Here is a 19364-nt window from a genome sequence, read left to right as displayed (position 1 = left end):
TGGGGGACTCGTCTAGATTCCTCTCCACATCAGCATATGCATTCCCTCCCTCCCTCCCTCAACGGACGCCAAATATTTCAGTTTCACATATGCACATGCATTCTCTCTCTCTCTCTCCACAATCTCACCTCGCGTGTCAGAATAACTCGTGACTCACTCAGTCGCCACAACACAAACATGGTAATAAAATAATAAAATACTATACATATATATATATACCCACCATCGAAAAATCAGAACAGAACCCAACCAAAGCAGCTATGGCGGCGATGCAGAGGCCACTCAAGAGAACCATTGCAATCGCCAAGCAACGCGCGTGCTTTTCCTCTCTCCTACCCTCCGCCGCTGCCGCCGCCGCCGCCGATACCGTCGCGCCTCCGCAGCTCCCCCCGTTCGATCACCAGCCGCACCCTTACAACGGTCCCTCCGCCGATGAAGTCTTCGCCAAGCGCAAAACGTTCCTCGGTCCTTCCGTCTTCCACTACTATAAGAAACCTGTGAGTCTCCGAAATCGACACCGACCACCTTAGCATCCCCGAAACCTTTTCTATTTCCTTTCTTCTTCTTTTTCTTTTTTTTTGTTTTTTGTTTTCGCGTAATGTGAATCTGTAATGTCTGTGAAGATCGATGCGTTTCCGATCAGGCAAACATTAACGGATTTAGCAAGGTGTCTGTTTTCTAAAATTTGTTTGTCTCCTATACACATTTTTCTCTCTCTAAAAGTTTTTTTCTTAAACTCTTGAGAGAATGAAAAAATATCTCTCACTTGTTTTGAAAACTGTTCCGATCTCAAGCCAGCTGCATTGTTAGGCTTACCACTTTTGACTTTTGAGTGATTGTTCGCTTTGACTTTCGTGTAGGCTTCATGATTCCAAAACAATTGGGATTTTTATTATTTTGTTTTTACCAGAACAGTAGGATAAGGGGCTAGAGGATTTAGAAAATAATCTTTGAAACAAAAGAATGAGAAGAAAATCATATAGTCCCTTCATGTCTCTTTTTCATCATTTTGTTTATTTAAGAAATTATGCCTTGTAATTGATGTGTGATTCAAATTTTGAATGTGTGTGTAGCTGAATATCGTGGAAGGGAAGATGCAATATCTTTATGATGATAGTGGGAGGCGTTACCTTGATGCATTTGCGGGAATAGTTACTGTTTCTTGCGGACATTGCCACCCTGAAATTTTGAATGCTATCACGGAGCAGAGTAAACTTCTGCAGCATGCTACAACCATATATCTACACCATACAATAGGTGACTTTGCTGAGGCATTGGCAGCAAAAATGCCTGGAAACCTTAAGGTCTGTTTTTCTTGCTCCTCGAATATTTGACTGTATGATTGCATTATGCCTCCCATTCTTGAAGTTCCTTATAATATAGTTTTAAATTGTGAGTCATAACCGCAATTGCAGCTGCAATGTAAAGGGTTTTTGACCCAGTGCAACCGCAATTGTGGTCACATTAGCCGCATTTTCCTTGCTCTTAGTGTTCAGTTTTTTAATGTGGCTAGATTTCTTTTGACAAGGAAACCAGGATCCTAATTGATGACAGTTAAAAACATGATTTTAAATTGCAGGTTGTTTATTTTGTAAATTCTGGTTCAGAAGCAAATGAATTAGCAATGATGATGGCCCGTTTATATACTGGTAATCTCGGTATGATTTCTTTGAGAAATGCATATCATGGGGGGAGTTCTAGTACACTTGGTCTGACTGCTCTGAACTCGTGGAAATACCCAATTCCAGAGGTTTGTCTGTAAATTTAATTATAATTTTCAATTGGTAGGATGATCATATATGGAAATTATTCTTAACAATGATTTAAACCTTTTAGGGCCATGTTCATCATGTTATGAATCCAGATCCATATCATGGAGCCTTTGGTACAGATGCTGCTAGTTATGCAAATGATGTCCAAGACCATATTGACTACGGAACTTCGGGAAAAGTTGCTGGATTTATAGCCGAATCAATTCAGGTATGTTTAATCTAGGGTTACTCTAAACTGGTTATTGTCCCATGAGCTTAATATTATAATCTTGGAGTCGGACTGCAAGCAGATCATGGGCAGCATCAAAGCTAGAAGTTTTCAGAATAATGAAGTTGGAGATTTAGAACATCACATTGCCTTTTTGGTTTACTTTTTCTTCATGACTTATTCTAGGGAGTTGGCGGAGCAGTTGAACTGGCACCAGGGTATTTGAAACTTGTTTATGACATTATACATAAGGCTGGTGGTGTCTGCATTGCCGATGAAGTTCAAACTGGTTTTGGCCGAACAGGAAGCCATTATTGGGGATTTGAGACACAGGGTGTCATTCCTGATATAGTTACCATGGCAAAGGTCTGTACCATTATTTGTATCTTATGTTGTTCATCATGTGTTATATTCTTTTAGCATAATCTCATGTTTTTCTTTAAATTTTCAGTTTAAGATATTTTATTTTTGGTATGTTTTCGTTAAAGTGTGTATTTTTTTCTGCCATATTTCATTGTGGAAATTATTTTGTTCTAACTTTTTAACCTTCATATCTTCTGCTGCTATTTCATCATATCTCGTGTTAATTTGTATCAGGGTATTGGCAATGGTCTGCCATTGGGAGCTGTAGTTACAACTCCAGAAATTGCAAGTGTGATGGCCCAAAAGATTCAATTTAATACCTTTGGTGGGAACCCTGTCTGCTCTGCTGGTGGACTTGCAGTGCTTAGGGTTCTTGATAAGGAGAAGCGTCAAGCTCACTGTGCTGATGTCGGATCTTATTTGCTTGAACGTTTGAGATTTCTCATGGAAAGACATGACAGTATGTTGTCTTGAATTTAACACCCCCGAAATAGTTAGGGACTGATTGATTCTCTTCTCGCTTGTTTTTGTTTTAAAATTTGCTTTTCTAAAGCAATTTTTCACACTACTCAGCAATCAATTTCTTGTTCAAAATTTATTTTTTTCAAAATCTTTTACAAAATAAGTGTTTTAAAAACTAAAAAAAAAAAACAGAAGCTGGAAGGTGTTTTCTCATCCTCTTTTGTTTCTTCAAGTGCCGCTGGAGACAACTTTTAGAAAACAGAAATGTGTCCAAGAGACAAACACTTTCAAATATACTTGGGAGACAAACAAATTTTAGAAAACAGAAAACTGTTCTTTAAAAACAGTAAACAAACAAGGCCTTAGTTTTTTATTTATTTTGTAATACACTTCGTTTATGGTACATTTACACTTTCTCTCTAATGCATTCTTTATTAGGCAGAGGCATAAACTTTCGGGTTGAGAGGTTTCCATATTACTCTACTATGGAGCTATATACACAAGAATGTTTCTCGTGTTTCTGTTATTTTTGTTTATTATTCTCATTTTTTGTGTAATGTGCCAGTCATAGGAAATGTCAGGGGAAGGGGACTAATGGTAGGCTTAGAGTTGGTTACTGACCGAACCAACAAGACACCTGCAAAGGCTGAAACTGCTGTTGTGTTTGAAAAACTCAGAGGTTACACAAGAACCATTTTATTCTATGCATGTGAAGCCTTATTTTCCAAAATAACTTCCAAACAGTCTTAACAATTTATTTGTATATGCATTGAAGAACTCGGTGTGCTAGTTGGGAAAGGAGGACTTCATGGCAATGTTTTCAGGATCAAGCCACCAATGTGTTTCTCCAAAGATGATGCAGGTATAGTTCTGTCCTCACTCTCTCAACAAACTTAGATGCAAAATGTCATTACATTTGACTGACAGTTCTCCACGTGTGCAGATTTTCTTGTGGATGCCTTGGACTATTCTCTATCTAAGTTGTGAGCTGATTGTGCATCTTGCTAGCATGAAATGAAATCTTCGACAATGGAGTCAAATTACTACAAGCCAACAACAAAAAGCTCATTTAGTTCATAGAAATCACCATGAATAATGTAATGTTCTCCCCGTTGAGAAGAGAGGGGGTTTCCCTCCCTTTTTGCTGAACATTATAAGTTGAATGCTGACTATTATTGTATATAAATTTGGGTTTCATGACATCAAAAAGTTGCATTCAATCTGCAGAGTAATGTTTAAATCCATATAGAAAGAGACTACATTTGCATATTGGCTTATATATCAAATAACGAAATCAATTACCTGCACGAGTTGCCTTATTCAAAATTGAATCGTGTAACCAGTCGTCGTATCTAGGTATCAATTAGGGGTGGGAATAAGTCAGGCTAGGCCTTAAAAGGTCTGAGCCTAGCCTACGATGAATTTTTGAGGCTTAAGTTTGGCCTATAGTCTATCAAAGGCTTTTATTTTTGCCCGGGCCTGGTCTTTTTAAAAGTCTAACTTGGCCTAATAGTTTTTTTAAAAGTCTTTTTCACATTAATAAGAAAAAGTAAAAGGAAAGTCAATAAAAATAATAAGGAATATAAAGGGGCACATGACTTACAAAGTGTGCTAGTTTCAAAAAAATAATTAATTGTGCCTAAAAAGTAATATAAATATATATTGGTACCCAAAAAATAATATAAATATATATATAGGTCGGTCTATAGGTCAGGTCGTAAGCCTTGTAGGTCGGTCTGGTCTATTCTCACTCCTAATATCAATTATATAAACTTTAGAGTGTTTTGTGAAAAGAATAATGATAAACAATTCAAAATTTAATGTGAAAATTTTGTACTAAAGTTGTCCCAAGTTATTACGTTCAAGTTTATAATTTATTCAGCATTAAAAATATTCCTATTATTAACAATTAGATTTTTTTTATCGGCAATTATGATTAACAAAGATGAAAAGAGTATTTTGGACGAATTGCTGAATTAGGGGTGACAATAAATTATATTAAATTGACAGTAGGCACGTCCTTTCAGTAACGAACTAAAGATTTAACTTGCATTATAGTAGTTTTCTTTAATTATTTCTATCAAAGAAAAGAAAAAAGGATTATGCAGTTTTAAAAACACGCAGGTGTACTATTTAACATTTTACATGACCTTAATAAACACGTATTTACAACTTCTCAATGCTGGAAAAATGCGAGCAGCCGGAACAGGATGATAAGTTTAAGGGTGTTTTGCTAGAATTAATGTTTGATGACTGACTAAGCATGTCCTGGAAATTGAGGACGATTAATCCAAAGTTTGCTCAAAGCCCGCAGGCGTTGAAAATATTCCCCCAAAGCAAGCAGAAATCGACCAGTCTGACGTATGGTAAGTATTCGATACATTTGCCGCAACGTTTCTTGTCGTAGATGATCAGCCTGTTTCACATACAGTTTACTTTAGTTAGCCCAAAAGTATACTTTCTAAACTTGTTTTAGATGGAAAATAATGTTTTATTGTTTGGATCAATATTGTTTTCTGTTAGAGTTTTCTGCATAATTGATGTTAGAAAAAAAAAAACAACATAATTTACTGAGGACGGTGAATCTTTTCAAGTAGATTTTCCTTACTTGTATTGAGAAGATTTTTCATATTAAAATTGTTTGTCTCATTTCTTCTACCTTCATACATTGTTACGCTTTTGCTTAATGCATATATTTCTTCTACCTTCATACATTGTTACAGACTCTTTTCTGTCTACCTAAGAGTTAAGACACTTTAATAGTTTAATTGTCAATGAAACTTAATCTGTAATAAATGGATCCTTAATCTCTAAAGATTTTATTACCAGTTTAGTTTAATTTGTCACTGGGTTGGTTCTTCAAAAACTAAATATCACTATAGCTAGTAAGTTATCCATATAAAAACAAATGTAGTGACATTTTAGATCATTCATAATTTAATTTAGTGATAAATTTAATTCATCTTCAATCAACTAAATATTTGAATTGGTTCGTGCAAAATATCACGAGCATGGAGACAATGGCGTACTGATGGTTCTATTATTCACAATAAGGGTAATATACAATGCGTACCACAATTGTTCTAACGGACTCTAACTACCCAATTACAATGAATTGTCTCATTTACCCCTATTTATAGAATTATGCATATCAGTACCCTCCCCTCAACACCACCCTTGTCCTCAAGGTGAGCTAGCTTAAACAAGCATAGGGAAGTTCTTCTTCAGTTCATACCAAGTCTCCCAAGTGGTTTCTTCTTCTAACTCCCCTTTCTATTTCACCAATACTTCTGTGACTGCTCTATGCTTCTTCTGTATCATCCTTCTATCCAGTATTCTTTCAGGCTCTTTTGGAAATTCTAGATGCCCCCACTCATTCGGTAGTTGTTGCAAAGATATGCTTGAATTGGGACAACGTTTAAGTAATGATACATAGAATGTGGGATGAATTCTAGATGAAGCTGGGAGCTTGAGGGCGTAAGCAACTTGTCCTACTCTTTGTAATATCTCATAAGGTCCAAAGTATCTTGGCGACAATTTTTTAGAACTCCTCAAATGGGTGGAATACTGTCTGTATGGCTGAAGTTTTAACATAACCTAATCTCCAACTGCAAATTGTGTGTACTGCCTGTATCAATCAGTACAAAGATCCTTTTTTTCCTATCCATCCTGTGACCCTCATGGTCGAATATTGCCTTACCCCCTAATTGCCTGCACCTCTTCCATAATTGCATTTAAGGATATCAAAGGTTCCTCTTGTTATTCAATTTCCTCAACTATCTCAACTTTTTCTTCTTCCTCTACCTCCATAAGGAAAACCTACATTTTCCTTCTCTGAATGTAATCATCTCCTGGCCCAAATTTCTCATGACAAAAGTAACAAAGACCCTTGATCCTGTGTTTATCCAACTCCTTCGGTGTCAATCTTTGATGGAACTGCATATTAGGTTTTCCCAAAATTCCCTTAGAATTTGATGGAATTGAAACTTGGCCAACTTAGTAGCTTCAAGAAGTGTTCTTGACCCAAACAACTTCACTCCAACTGCCATTTCAGGTTTTAGCCATGCCATGTAACAACTCAGTTTCTGTTGTTCACTCGATTTCACCTCACAAATCAGTGCATCAAATTCTTCTTGATACTCGTTCAAGCTTCCTCCTTGCTTCAATTGCTCCATTGGATCTTCAAAGATGGACCCTTATCTGATACGAAGTGCTTCTACCAACATACCCCATGTCCCACGACCTTCAATACCCTGTTCTCACCCTTGGAACCAATTGCAGGAAACTTCATCTAGTGCTATACTAGCCATGGTAACCTTATTTTCCTCCAAGAGAAAAAAACCTCTCACATTTTGATAGCCAACCAGTGACATCATCTTGTGTAAATTTAGGAAAATCAAGACGAGTAAGTCTGGTTGGGACACGATACTCACCTTCGCTCCTCCACTTCCTTGATCGCTGCCATTGTCGAGCTCTGATACCAGCGATGGTACCAAGGGATAATTGGGGAAGAATAGAGAGAAGATAGCATAGAAGAATAGAGGAAATTGAGCCAACAAATCTGATGCTTCTGTTATTCACAATAATGGTAATATACAAAGCTTTCCACAACTGTTCTAACGGACTCTAACTACCCAATTACAATACATTGTCCCATTTACCCCCTATTTATAGAATTATGCATGTGGCATACCCATGTTCTCCCTTAGCTTCGTCTCTACTTGTAACACGCATTAACCTTGAAAAGAGACAACTTCCTCTCTTTTTTCCTATGTAAAGAAAGGAGAAAAAATAAACAACTCATTTAAGGAACAAGATTCCTTACTATTTCACAGGCCTATGCTCCGATTTTTGGAGAGTACAAAACAAGAATATGTTATCGTAGCTTGTATAGTGGAGGCAAGCATAACATAACGGTAAAACGGCCAACGGGCAAAGCAAAACCACCTCCCTTTTCAGCTAGGTCTGTTTTCACGGCACATCTATTTACATAGTGTTTGCTTGCATGTTTTTTACACGTGTTCCCAGACGTTTTCCACGACCATTTTAAATTTTATGCAGAGGCTAGGAAGGGCTACTTTCAATTGGACTTTGGATAATCCCGTCAAAGATAGGAAGCAAACATATGTACAGTTTTGTTTAGTTTTATGTTAAAAAATTGATTTTAGATACATTTTCATATGTTTGATTTTAAATTAAAAAAGAATTTACAATTAATTATGCATCTAGAATTGATTTTGGGTTAAATTAATTTTAAATAATTTGTACATTGAATTCAAAATTTTATATTGAATTTTATTCTTAACTTAATTTTATAATAAAGACATTCAAACATATATCATATCACTTCAAAATTAATTTTATAAAATCAATTCTCAATTCTATCAACACTCATTCAAACACACTTAGTTAAAGCGTATAATTTGAGGATGTATAAGAAGGAAAATAATAGCTGCAAATCACTTTAACTGTTCAACTGCAATATACTTCATCTAATCCAATATTATATGGCCCAGATCATGGAGTTTATAACGCACCACATAAGATATGGCACTATTCAAACATACAAAAATTAGAAATAAAAAAAGCCAATTTACCCAATCCAAAACACTTTTTTGTTTATCTTTCTAATTAAGCGCACATACTAAAAAAAAAAACAGCAATGCATCTTTGATTGAGATGACATGCAACGCAACGGAAAGAAAAGTTATTAAATTGATAAGTAAATGGGTGTGAATAAAGTGAAGCATATGCATTACCTGGTTCACAAAGCTCACAAGAGCTTCTAGCCTCTCCATTGCAGTATCCATTTGGGGAATGTGGGTTCCTTCAACTAGTTGTCCTGGTCCTACAGAGTCCGAAAGCATTTGCTGAAGTTTTTCCATACCTTGAGAAAGGGCATCTTCTGCTTGCTGGCATGATTTTTCAAGGCCATAGGCATCAAACCGTTGTTGCTCTGTCAAAGGTTCACTTAGAGGGACCAGAACCTGCAATTAAAATTAAAATAAAATAAAGTTGTTACTACAACCTTACATGATACTATAGTGGAAATACGGCAACAGAAATAAAATGAAATCAAGATTGTGCCTTTAGCAAAGCATGTTATTGTGAATTTGCATGCATCCATTAAAAACAACATTTGGTTACAGAAGCAGAAAAGCTGACTGGGATAACATCCTAGTTTTTGAATTAAAAATCAAATTAGCTCATTGAATAAAATTCACATTTAATTAGTTAGATATTAAGCATCACCTTTAGAAGTTCAGAGGGGCGAAATCCTCCAATCCACAAGAAAAATCGTTCAGCTGTTGTCTTCCACATACCAGACATAACATAGAAAACATCTGCTTTTGCTGCAGCAGATTTCATGCCAAAGAGTTTGGTGTAGTGGTTCATTATGCCTTGTACAAGTGTCCCGAGCTGTATGTCACCGATATGAGAACTTAAAGCAGTTCTCAGTTCCAAAATTTGTCTATTTTGTTCCTCCACCCAGTTTCCATACTCCATCTTGAAAAGGGTTATTCCTGTAAATTGGGTATTTTCAGAGGGTTAAAATAGTTGGAAAAAGGAGTTTAATCCAAGAAAAACATACTTAAGGAAATCCAAGAAAAAGATATTATATCAACCAAAATGTAGTATCTGATTCTGATGTTTACTAGACAAACTAAGAGTTGCAGTTTGTTACAGAAACTTGTACATAGAACTGATATAAAACACTCATTTTCAAGATGCGTAATGGTGCTTATATTTATAGTATCAACATATTGACAATTTAAGAGTATGGGCCTGTACAACATCCGAACAATGTAAATAGACAAAGGTAAAACAAATACGACACAAATTTTCAGGATTTTCATCTGAGACTAGATAATCTAGTTTGGCAGCAAATTTCAACTCAAGTAGTTAAATAAATATAACGGTGCCTCTAGGCACTAAAGTTTTCTAACCAGTAAGTCGTGAGGGCAGTTTGTAAGGGCAGTGTGATTTAGGCATAGGTAAAAATACTGTCTTCTCAAAAAAAAAAGTTAATTTTAGAACTGAGAGCAACAAATGACCGAGATATGTAATAACCAGTAACCACATTTAACAGAAAAATCAGGAGTAGTGACAACAAATCACAATATCTAGCACTAGCAGCTTAATGACCACAAACCTGAATTTACAGAGCCAGCAAAACCCAAATTATTAGAACCCAATCCGTTGCCAATATACAATCCCTGCAGTTATGTTACCTCAAGAGATTGACAAGAGAATGGGAAAAAAAGTAATAGAAAGTGATCCATAGCAGAAACTAGGAGTAAACACCTGTTGTTTTGCATGATCTACCTCTTGCTCTAACTGCAAGAGCTTCAAACGACATGATTCTAACTGCTGCACGTATGCCTGTGAAGAAACATCAGAAATCACATGAATATTAGTATATGTATACACTTGTTGCATGTTTAGTGTATCTTTCAAAGCATAAACCTTCAAACCTTTTTCCTCAATCGACTCTTGCGAGCAGCCTCTCGATTTTGTGCTAGACGTCGTTGTGTCTGCATGTTTCAACATGTTAAATTCCTTCTTTTTTTTCTCCGTATAAGCATAAAAGAAGAAGTATGAATACGAGCCCGACATCCAATATCGGAAGCAGAGGACCCCTAATTTTTCAGTGCATATATCTTAAAGAGTTCAAAATGTGGGTCTAAAATACTTTCTGATGTCACTCAATTTCTACATAAAGCTAAAAATGGAGGCAGAAGAAAAAAGTAAATGGTGTGCCCTTCCATGCTGGAATATCACCAAGATTAAGTCCTTACTCCTTAAGTTCAAAATGGTTTAATTGTTTAAATTAACTTATCACATTACAGAACACCCTACATATTGAGGTTAGCAAAGTGAGAGTATAACTAATTATGACATTTACTATATAAATTTCATGGTAAAAGAAACTTGTTCTGCAGTTAAGCACATGAGTATTTGCTTTCAGAGGCAATTTAAACCGAATCTTTCACATGCAGAAAGTACTTAAAAGGTTTCCAGTGTAGAAACTATTCCGAATTAGTTGTGCTGTATCTGATAAAGGGGTATTACATAGCATGGTTCTACCTTATCAGTAAGTCTGTTAGTGTCTTGGTCGTACTTCACAGATGTGCCAAATATTCCATGAGTATCATCCTCTGACTAGGTATTTAACAGCAAAAAAGAACTTCATTAGTAGGCAAAATAGGCATTATCATTTGCAAAAGACAAGGTATAAATTTGGTAAACTTACTTGCACCTGAAACTGATTATCTAACTTCATGTCCACCTCCCCAATTATGGATGTGGATACAGTTAAATTATTAGTATCATTACTTTTGAAATTTTCTTCCCACGTGCTAATTTGGTGGATAGGATCATATACACCCATTCTTCTTGAGGAAACAAACGGTGAGGATGTAGCATCCATGCTCTATGGACTTATCAGTGCGGCGATTTGGTGCATACACATATAGAGAAAGCTTCTGTTAAGAATTAATAAAACCTCTTAAAACTGCGTCAATCATAAAATGCATTAAAGAAGAGCTCACTTAGATACTAATAATAAAATAATCAGAAAGCAAATAAGAATTAAAATGGCAGATATTTAAAGATTGACACTAGCGCACCATAAGAAAAATGCCGTAAAGGTGCAGAAATCCTCCGCTGCTACCATGTTATAAGAAAGAATACAACAAAAGAAACCTTATGGTGGCACTGTTCCATACACTACTTATTCATATTGCATGCACCATTAACAAGTGACGTTGATCACAAGGAATCATACCGGGGCAAAGCAAAAAAAGGTCAATTTGATTGGTAAGACCAGAAGAATAAAGAAATCTCCAAGCCTCCCTTGTGATGTAACCAATCTAGAAGCTGGATTAAATGAAAGAAGGGGGTGGATGCATTTTAAGAAATGCTGATTAAACAATTCAATCCCCACTGAATATCCCATAAATGTGGACAATTGTGTTTGGTAGGGACTGAACCAGAGAAGAAAAAGTTTATGGCGTCAAATATTGTAGACATGTTAGAGTTGAATATGATCTACAACTTATAGCGTATTTGGAAATTCATAAAGAAGGAATCACGTTTGGGATGTGAAAGTTGCTGTAATAATTAGCTTTTTAAAATTACGTTTGAAACGTGAAACCAAGCATGCTACTAGTTCTCTTGCTTAGGTGACAAAAAGATATAAAGGGGTAGCCGAGAATGATAAAGGTACGGTAAACAAATACAAACTTTGGACTTCAAGTAAATACTACAGATTATGCACAAGTACAAAAAGCAGCACAAAGTACGCATCAATTCTTAATTCCTTCAAAGATAGATAACAATTAAAACACGCGCGATAGATAGATAGATTCTAGGATACTTACTTACTAGTCCTCATTCAAAAAAAGACAACAACCAAAATCATCATTTTTGGTACGTACGTGAAAGCAAAGCCAAAACCGGTATGCACACTTTTTCAAAGACAAAAACAAAAAAATGATTATAGAAGCAGGAGAAGAAAGTACCGGTGAAGGTGATCATAGAAAGCGCACAACACAAGCAACTAGTTCAAAAAAAAAAAAAAACATAAACATAAAAGAGCTGTCATGTATTTAGTATCTCGCTCTCGTATCTGGTCCTTCCTCGTTTTCCTCGGCAGTTAAATCTTTAAAATTAGAAGAAAAAGAAAGGGAATTCTTTTTTTATTTTAATAATAAAAATATGGCGAACCTTTGAAAGCTACTTTGAGAAATAGTGAGAAGCATTTTTTCACGCAAAAATCATTCCACCTTCCATTGGTGACTCACCACCAAAAAAAAAAAAAACAGAACCAAATTCCCAACGCAAACTATTATCCAATTGCCAACCCTACCCTAATCTCCCATCACATTCATGGCAAGGCGAAAGCATAGAATTATAATTAATACGTAGAAAATAGGTGCCACTATTTTTTTAATTGGATTTAATATGAAAAAAAAAAAAAGGAATGGTATGGAGACGTGGTGTATTGAAAATTAGAGAGGGTTGTATTTTTGTGCGTGTCTGTTTTATATGTTGGCGTTGTGTGATTTGTGTTGTGCTAGAGAGAGTCAAGGCTTTCACACACGAATAAGAAAGCAATGGCATCAACGTATTCATGCTGGTCACATTTCCACTACCACTAATGTGCGCACCAGGTAGATCCTGCAGATTGGTGGGGCTCCCTCGCTGACATCATTTTACGATTACGCCAACAGTCGAAGAAGCTTATGCACAGAAAAATCTTTTTCAATAAACACTCCGGGACAAGTTTTTTCACATGTCTCCAATATTATGATTCGGGAAATTATGAATTATATTTTTTATAATCAATAGATTTTTATATAGTTAATGAAGTGTTAAATGATTGTTATGAAATCAATATTCTTACCAACTCAATTTGCTACCGTTATGGATTGAGATATGTCATGACATAACCAGCGAATCGAACCTCATCCCAGAAGCCTGATATCATACATAACTTCCATGCCAAGCTTTAAAATATTCCAATCGAGTGTTATTGGCTCTAGGCAAAATTCGATAAGATGACGATAAAGGAACTAATTACTCCACTCCAACTCTATCCAGGTATGATTGGGGATTAAAAATAAAAATCCAAAGAATTTAGGAATTAAAAGAAATAAACTCTTTAAAAATTACTGACTCCACAACTGTCAATGATTTAGTGTAATAGTGAGAATTACTGCAGTGTTCAGAAGAATCACTCTCGCATTCTGAGATATTCTAAGGTGAAGAGAAGAGCCAATGCCTCCCCCTATCTGACTGTGGGTAAGCTGGAAAATTACTATTAGATCAATGTATATTTCTCAAACTAAATGTAACAATTGTCAGTAGTTTCATGTGATAATATAATGATAAATAATACTTGTTCACATTATATTTTTTATACTTAACAAAGTTAATATTGTCAATTTTTACATTTTTTATTTATCTTTCTTTTCCTTTTGTTTTACACGTTAACAGTGTTTCTTTTTTCTACACATTCTACTGTATATAGAGACAAAAATGTGATAGTTGAAATGGTAGTTTAACATGATTAAGAGAGAAATTTTTTGGCTAATTGCAAGAATAGTATGTGAAATGCATTTTTAGAAGAAAAAAATAAAAAAAATATTATAAATATTTAATTGAAAAAGTGGAGAAAATATTTCACTCTTCAAATTATGTATTCTAATTTATATTATAAGAGTAGATTATTTGTAAAATTTAAGGAGTTTAAACTAAAATATTATTTTAAATTATTAAAAAAATGTATATCTGACTAAGAAAAATTTGAATACATTTTTTAAAATATTTTATTATGGACTAACACCTAAATAAGGCCAGACTCTCCAATAGAAGTCGGGTGAACATGTAATAGACCCAATAAGATAGTTGAATCATCCACTATTATACTCATTAACACGGTAATAGAATTACATTAAAAAAAAACACACACAGTAATGGGACTACAAAAATAAAATATTGAATGACAACCCTTAGAAGTCAAAGAAATAGTTGGAATTCCTTTATTGGCAAGAATGGCATCACAATGCAAGATAATGAACACAGTATATAGAGGTGTATAGTATCACTAGAAATATATGTCATTATCCAATTTCTTCACCTCTTTACTCACACTCTTGTTAATTTGAGTGTCACAGCCATTGCAAGTGATTACTCACCTCTAGCCAAATTTTAAAGGAACAAGAAGAAATATTCCTATCACCTAGCTAGACTAACTGTACTTTATTCCCTATTATATGGACTGGTGCAAAACATATTTTATAGTCAATATAAATATTATTTTTAAGAAGAAGAAAAACGTATATGCATTAATTCTAAAACATGCTTTAATTAATTTGATATATAAAATTACAATGTTTTGATTTATTTATGTTTTCTTTCGGATTACATTTGTGAGGAGCCAGCTGATTTCGTCACTAACTGCTCACGTCTGATTAATTGAATAAACATATTGCACCAAAAGGACAATAAATAATCATCAATGGATAAAATTGCTGATATGGAACGGATTACGTGCTTTAAAATTTGCAATAAGAAATAATTTCACAAGTCAAGATAAGTTTAAATAATTGTATAGAATTAGCTGAATGAGTGACTCTTATATATATAACCATAAAGCTACAATAATGTCGGTGGTTGCATTTTAGAATGGTTGGTCGACCTATTAGTGACTTTCCTTTTCATATTCTCGGGGTGCATTGGCTTCATTTCATTACTATCAAACACACAAATGTAACGTCACGCAAACACTTGCTGCCTTTTTCCAATTCGTTGTTTTTATACTCGATCAAGTGCAATCCAAAGTGGCTTGCCACTAAGAATGGCTTTTGGATCTCTCAATTATGAAATCTTTTTTAGATTTTAGATTTTCTACCACAGTCATACATGTTTCTGGCAAAACGGAAACGTCACACATGGTAAGGGGGCAGAAAATTTAAATGAATTAATGAGGACACTAGTCTTGAATCTAGATACTTCCTCTCTATTTGATTGAGGAAGGAAATTAATTCAAATTTTGAATGAAAAATAATACATTTTTTACTTTTAACGAATAATTTTTTCTTTATTCTTCTTCAAATAAAAATAATATTACATTTCTATATATATATATAATATTATGCCGTTCAAATACATGATACACATGCCTAGTCTTGGTAAAATATTAACTAAAATTCTTTTGTGCGTAAATTATGTTATTTCTTTAACACAAAATTGTTAATCCCAATACAAATTAGGATACATGTTTCATGTTTGCGAAATCAAAATTCAAGTGTATTGTATGCTTGAAAATGGACAAAGGAATAAGATACAGTCAGAGGAGCGCATTGGCTTTAGTGGCTGCTTCTGTATCGTGTTATTCTGGCGTCATTCGAACTCCTTCTTAGCCTACTGTCACTAATGATCGGTCACGTCAGCAACGTTTTTTTTTCTTAATTATTTAATTTGATTTCTAAATTATGTTAAATGATTTAATTTAATCTCTAGATTTTTTTAAAATTTAATTTATTTCTCAAGTTTTTAAAAATATATTAATTTTTTTCAAAATTATTTTAAATATTTTAATTTAATAGTTCTTAAAATTTTGAAAACCAAATTGATTCATTTTTAAAATTTTGAGGATTAAATTAATGTATTTTTAAGAACTTAGTGATTAAATTAAATCTTTTAAAAATTATGAAATTAAATTAATTATTTTTAATAACTTGATAATTAAATTCAATCATTTAAAATAATTTGAGGTTTAAATTAATAATTAATCTTTTTTCTTTTTTGTGTAACTTCATTTTTCTTATAAATAAGTAGATAGTCACGTTAAACGTCTTTATCTCAAGTTATCTACTTCATAAGTACTTTCTATTTTAATATTATATAACAATCAAGTATTAAACGATTAGCTATGTTATATATTTTGTCTATGTAATCAAAAACTTAAAATGACATGATTTGTGTAAAACACAAAGAAAGATAATGACTTCTCAAATAATAAGCCACAAATATAAGTCACAAAGTAGTAGTATTTCACTTAATTTTTATTTTCCTTTTTATATTATTTTTTTTAAGTCTTACAACCACTTAAAAGGAAATTACACAAATCTCTCATGAGATTTTTTGAAATTACATAAGTGTTTCATTTTTAAAACTTCCAAAAAATTCCTCCTAAATGTTCGCCATTTTTTATACCGTGCTCCCCTCATAGCTTAACACCGTTTAATCTGTTGATATGAAAGAGTCAGGTGCAAACTCTTCTAATGACAAAAAGGGAGAAAATGAAAGACTCTAAGGTGATATAGAAGTCTCCATTGTTATTGTAAAACTCGTGGAAACTCTTCTACCCAATTATTTTTTTTACGTTGCTAGGCTGTAGAATACATGAATAGAAATTGCATTGAAATTAAACCCAAATTATATTGTGGAATACATTAGTTTAGTTATGCAATATGGTCTTGAGTTGCTGGTTGGAGAAGGATCCCCCGCTCCCCTCACACCTCTCTCAAAACTTACTCCAAATGGAACAAAGACTATTAATTGTTAAGGGGAAAAGGGAAAGAAATAGATTCTGAAAACATGAAAATCATTTTTTCTTTTCAAAACTGATAAAAATTAGCACAATTAACTGATTCATTTACACGGATCTCACAAGTTTCAAAGAAGCATTTGATATGTGTTAATTGATATTATGATTTTGCTATGACAGACATGTATCAAAATGGTGTTTGATGGTACAACTTATGAGATGTTGGTTTCACGGATATTTTTTTATATTTTTAGGAATATTATTCTCATAAATATAACATGAGAATATCATTCTTAGATATTTTTTTTAAAAAAAAATTGTTACGTTTTAATATTACTGGAAATAATTTTTAAAATTTAAAGTAGTTTAAATAAAAAAAATAAAATTATATGTTTATTAAATAATAAATTTTTACATTTCTATGAAAATATTACTTTCTCTCCCCTCTTAATGGGAATATAAATGTAATAAACAAACGTCCCCTTTGTATTAATTTTAGTACAATATCAATTTGTAGGATGACCAGGCGCAACAAAAGGCTTCGGAGGGTGCTAATGTTTCATGCTGAGTTAGTATGTGGATTGGAGGGGATTTAGGGTTAGGGTTATAGCACCACCAAACAAACTCTATACAAGGAGGGTTATAACACAACACAAAACAAACTCTACAATTTTTTAGTGAGATCTGAGAGGTTTGAGGGGGGAAAAAGAGAGGAAAGGTAAGATAAGAGATGGAGATATTTAAAGCGAAAAATAAGAAAATAAAGTATATTCAATAATAATGGAAGGTTTGTTTTTACAATTTCCTTTAACTAATAGATTATTCTAGTATAAACTATTAGGACATTAAATCCTACCAATACAGATGAGGTTCATAAATCCTTCTTTTTTGTGTGTGTGTTTTTGGTAAGGATGCATGGTGTTTTGAATTTTAAAAATTATCCAGGTCCATTTCATCGGAACATTTCAACTTCGGCTATTGCTTCCCGCACTTCTCAGTTGCTTTCAGCACTCCTTTTTTATCTTTCGGAATAGTCGATTCAAGCACTTCCTTTTTTACTTTTGGAATGACTAATCCCTAAGGTTAAAAAAAAACATCCCAAAGAGAGTGCAGAAAACAACTTGAGATGTGCAAGAAGCAACAATCCTCCCAAAAATGGTGTGTGGTAAATACTACAATTTAATATTTTATTCACAACAACAATTTGTAGTTCTCGTGAAAAAAGCAACAAAAAAAAACTAGTTTCTAGTTGCCTTCATTTCACATAAATCAAGTGACATTCAATTTTCGAAATTTCCAAAAAGGGATACAAAAAAAATACTGTTCTATTTCTCTCGCTACCTTTCAATTAGTGATCATTTTTAACATGTAACCAAATAATGCAAACGTAAGTTTAAATTTAATATGCTCTTAGCGTAGAATACTAGAATGTGTTAAAACTATGGGCAACCAATTGGTGATGCGGTAAATGATAAGCAACACACACTTTTAGTATAAAAAACTACCGTCGTTGTTACCATAAAAAAAAAAAAAAAAAACAGAAGTAAAGAAGATAGAAGGAACAAAAATAGTTGAAAAATAATGTACAACATTTTACTACTTTGATTTTTACTACATTATCTGATGCTAAATTGGCACGCAAATGGTTACAAAATAACAGCATTTCACTAATCAAAACTTCTGGTTTCTTCCCTTTTCTCGTTATAGCTCTGAACGTTTGGTATAAACAATTAAGCATCATTTTGCCCTTGCAATTTGAATTTAGTTTGTGAAATTTAATTTGCAAACTAAAACAAAAAGACGTATATAATTTATGTTTTCTGAATATTTTATATGTACAATTCAAATCATTAGTTATAATCAATAAGTCGTTAATTCAAATAATAGTAAATTTAGTCTTTTTAAATAATATGTTGACGTAGTTAAAAAAAAAGATAAATATTTTATATCAATACTATGTTAAAAAAATTGTATTATAAATAACATAAATAGTCATACATAAACTGCACGGATGATAGAATAAATAATTCTCTTGACCACTTCTAATTGGAATCTTTGACAATAACAAGTGATATTAAATATAAAACGTGATTTATTTATTTATTATCATGCATGCTCTACCCTCGTAATAAAGTAAGATTCCTTGGTGCATCGTTTATTAACATAATCAAGATTGGTTTGATGAGTAAATAATATATGCATAAAAGTTTTTTATATTATTATTTTATCACAAATTATTATGTCTGTCAAATTTATTGACTTATATATTAATAATTTTAAAAGTTACATTTACCAAAAAAAATCGTATTAATTAATCGAGTGCACGTAAATAAAACTGTTAACTAATTATCTATTGTGGTTACCCAATATCCTATATTTTCTTTGATCTAAGAATCCTTTTTCTTTTCACCACAATGTCAATTTTACATGCGCTCAAATAGCACAACCATTATTATTATTTTCTACAGGGTATCATTCTTTACTAATGTGAACACTTTTT

General features: G+C 33.2%; 2 protein-coding genes across 13 annotated transcripts; one reads left to right on the top strand and one right to left on the bottom strand.

Annotated features, from left to right (window-relative positions):
- On the top strand, nucleotides 1-4014 carry LOC100804017 (alanine--glyoxylate aminotransferase 2 homolog 1, mitochondrial). Its single transcript, XM_003525023.5, has 9 exons — nucleotides 1-497; nucleotides 1074-1304; nucleotides 1580-1750; nucleotides 1837-1980; nucleotides 2167-2346; nucleotides 2578-2803; nucleotides 3371-3484; nucleotides 3581-3667; nucleotides 3749-4014. The coding sequence occupies exons 1-9, from the start codon at nucleotides 261-263 to the stop codon at nucleotides 3790-3792; spliced, it is 1434 nt and encodes a 477-aa protein (XP_003525071.1). The 5' UTR covers nucleotides 1-260; the 3' UTR covers nucleotides 3793-4014.
- Nucleotides 4015-4913: 899 nt separating this feature from the next.
- Nucleotides 4914-12852, bottom strand: TGA08 (bZIP transcription factor 8). Of its 12 annotated transcripts, none has more exons than XM_006580235.4 (9): nucleotides 12535-12852; nucleotides 11060-11291; nucleotides 10894-10968; nucleotides 10281-10340; nucleotides 10111-10188; nucleotides 9959-10022; nucleotides 9058-9329; nucleotides 8565-8792; nucleotides 4914-5221 (listed from the first exon to the last, which is right to left on the bottom strand). In XM_006580235.4, exons 2-9 carry the CDS (start codon nucleotides 11234-11236, stop codon nucleotides 5063-5065), a joined length of 1113 nt encoding a protein of 370 aa, XP_006580298.1. In that variant the 5' UTR covers nucleotides 11237-11291; nucleotides 12535-12852; the 3' UTR covers nucleotides 4914-5062. The 12 variants fall into 12 exon arrangements, with proteins under 12 accessions (XP_006580298.1, XP_006580295.1, XP_040871538.1 ...); XM_006580232.4 differs by having other exon boundaries at nucleotides 11436-12850; XM_041015604.1 differs by lacking the exon at nucleotides 12535-12852 and adding an exon at nucleotides 11436-12492 and having other exon boundaries at nucleotides 11066-11291.
- Nucleotides 12853-19364: the final 6512 nt, after the last annotated feature.

This window comes from Glycine max, chromosome 5, assembly GCF_000004515.6.
Source record: "Glycine max cultivar Williams 82 chromosome 5, Glycine_max_v4.0, whole genome shotgun sequence".
NCBI classification, from domain to species: Eukaryota; Viridiplantae; Streptophyta; class Magnoliopsida; order Fabales; family Fabaceae; genus Glycine; species Glycine max.
This window is presented reverse-complemented; position numbering and strand designations above follow the sequence as displayed.

Coding starts and splice junctions, on each gene's coding strand:
- TGA08 (XM_006580235.4), bottom strand. CDS start 11,236: ATGGATGCTACATCCTCACCGTTTGTTTCCTCAAGAAGAATGGGTGTA. Junction 10,969..11,059: donor ATAATCAGTTTCAGGTGCAA/GTAAGTTTACCA, acceptor TTAAATACCTAG/TCAGAGGATGATACTCATGG. Junction 10,189..10,280: donor AGAGTCGATTGAGGAAAAAG/GTTTGAAGGTTT, acceptor GTTTCTTCACAG/GCATACGTGCAGCAGTTAGA.
- LOC100804017 (XM_003525023.5), top strand. CDS start 261: ATGGCGGCGATGCAGAGGCCACTCAAGAGAACCATTGCAATCGCCAAG. Junction 1,305..1,579: donor AAATGCCTGGAAACCTTAAG/GTCTGTTTTTCT, acceptor TTTAAATTGCAG/GTTGTTTATTTTGTAAATTC. Junction 3,668..3,748: donor TTTCTCCAAAGATGATGCAG/GTATAGTTCTGT, acceptor CCACGTGTGCAG/ATTTTCTTGTGGATGCCTTG.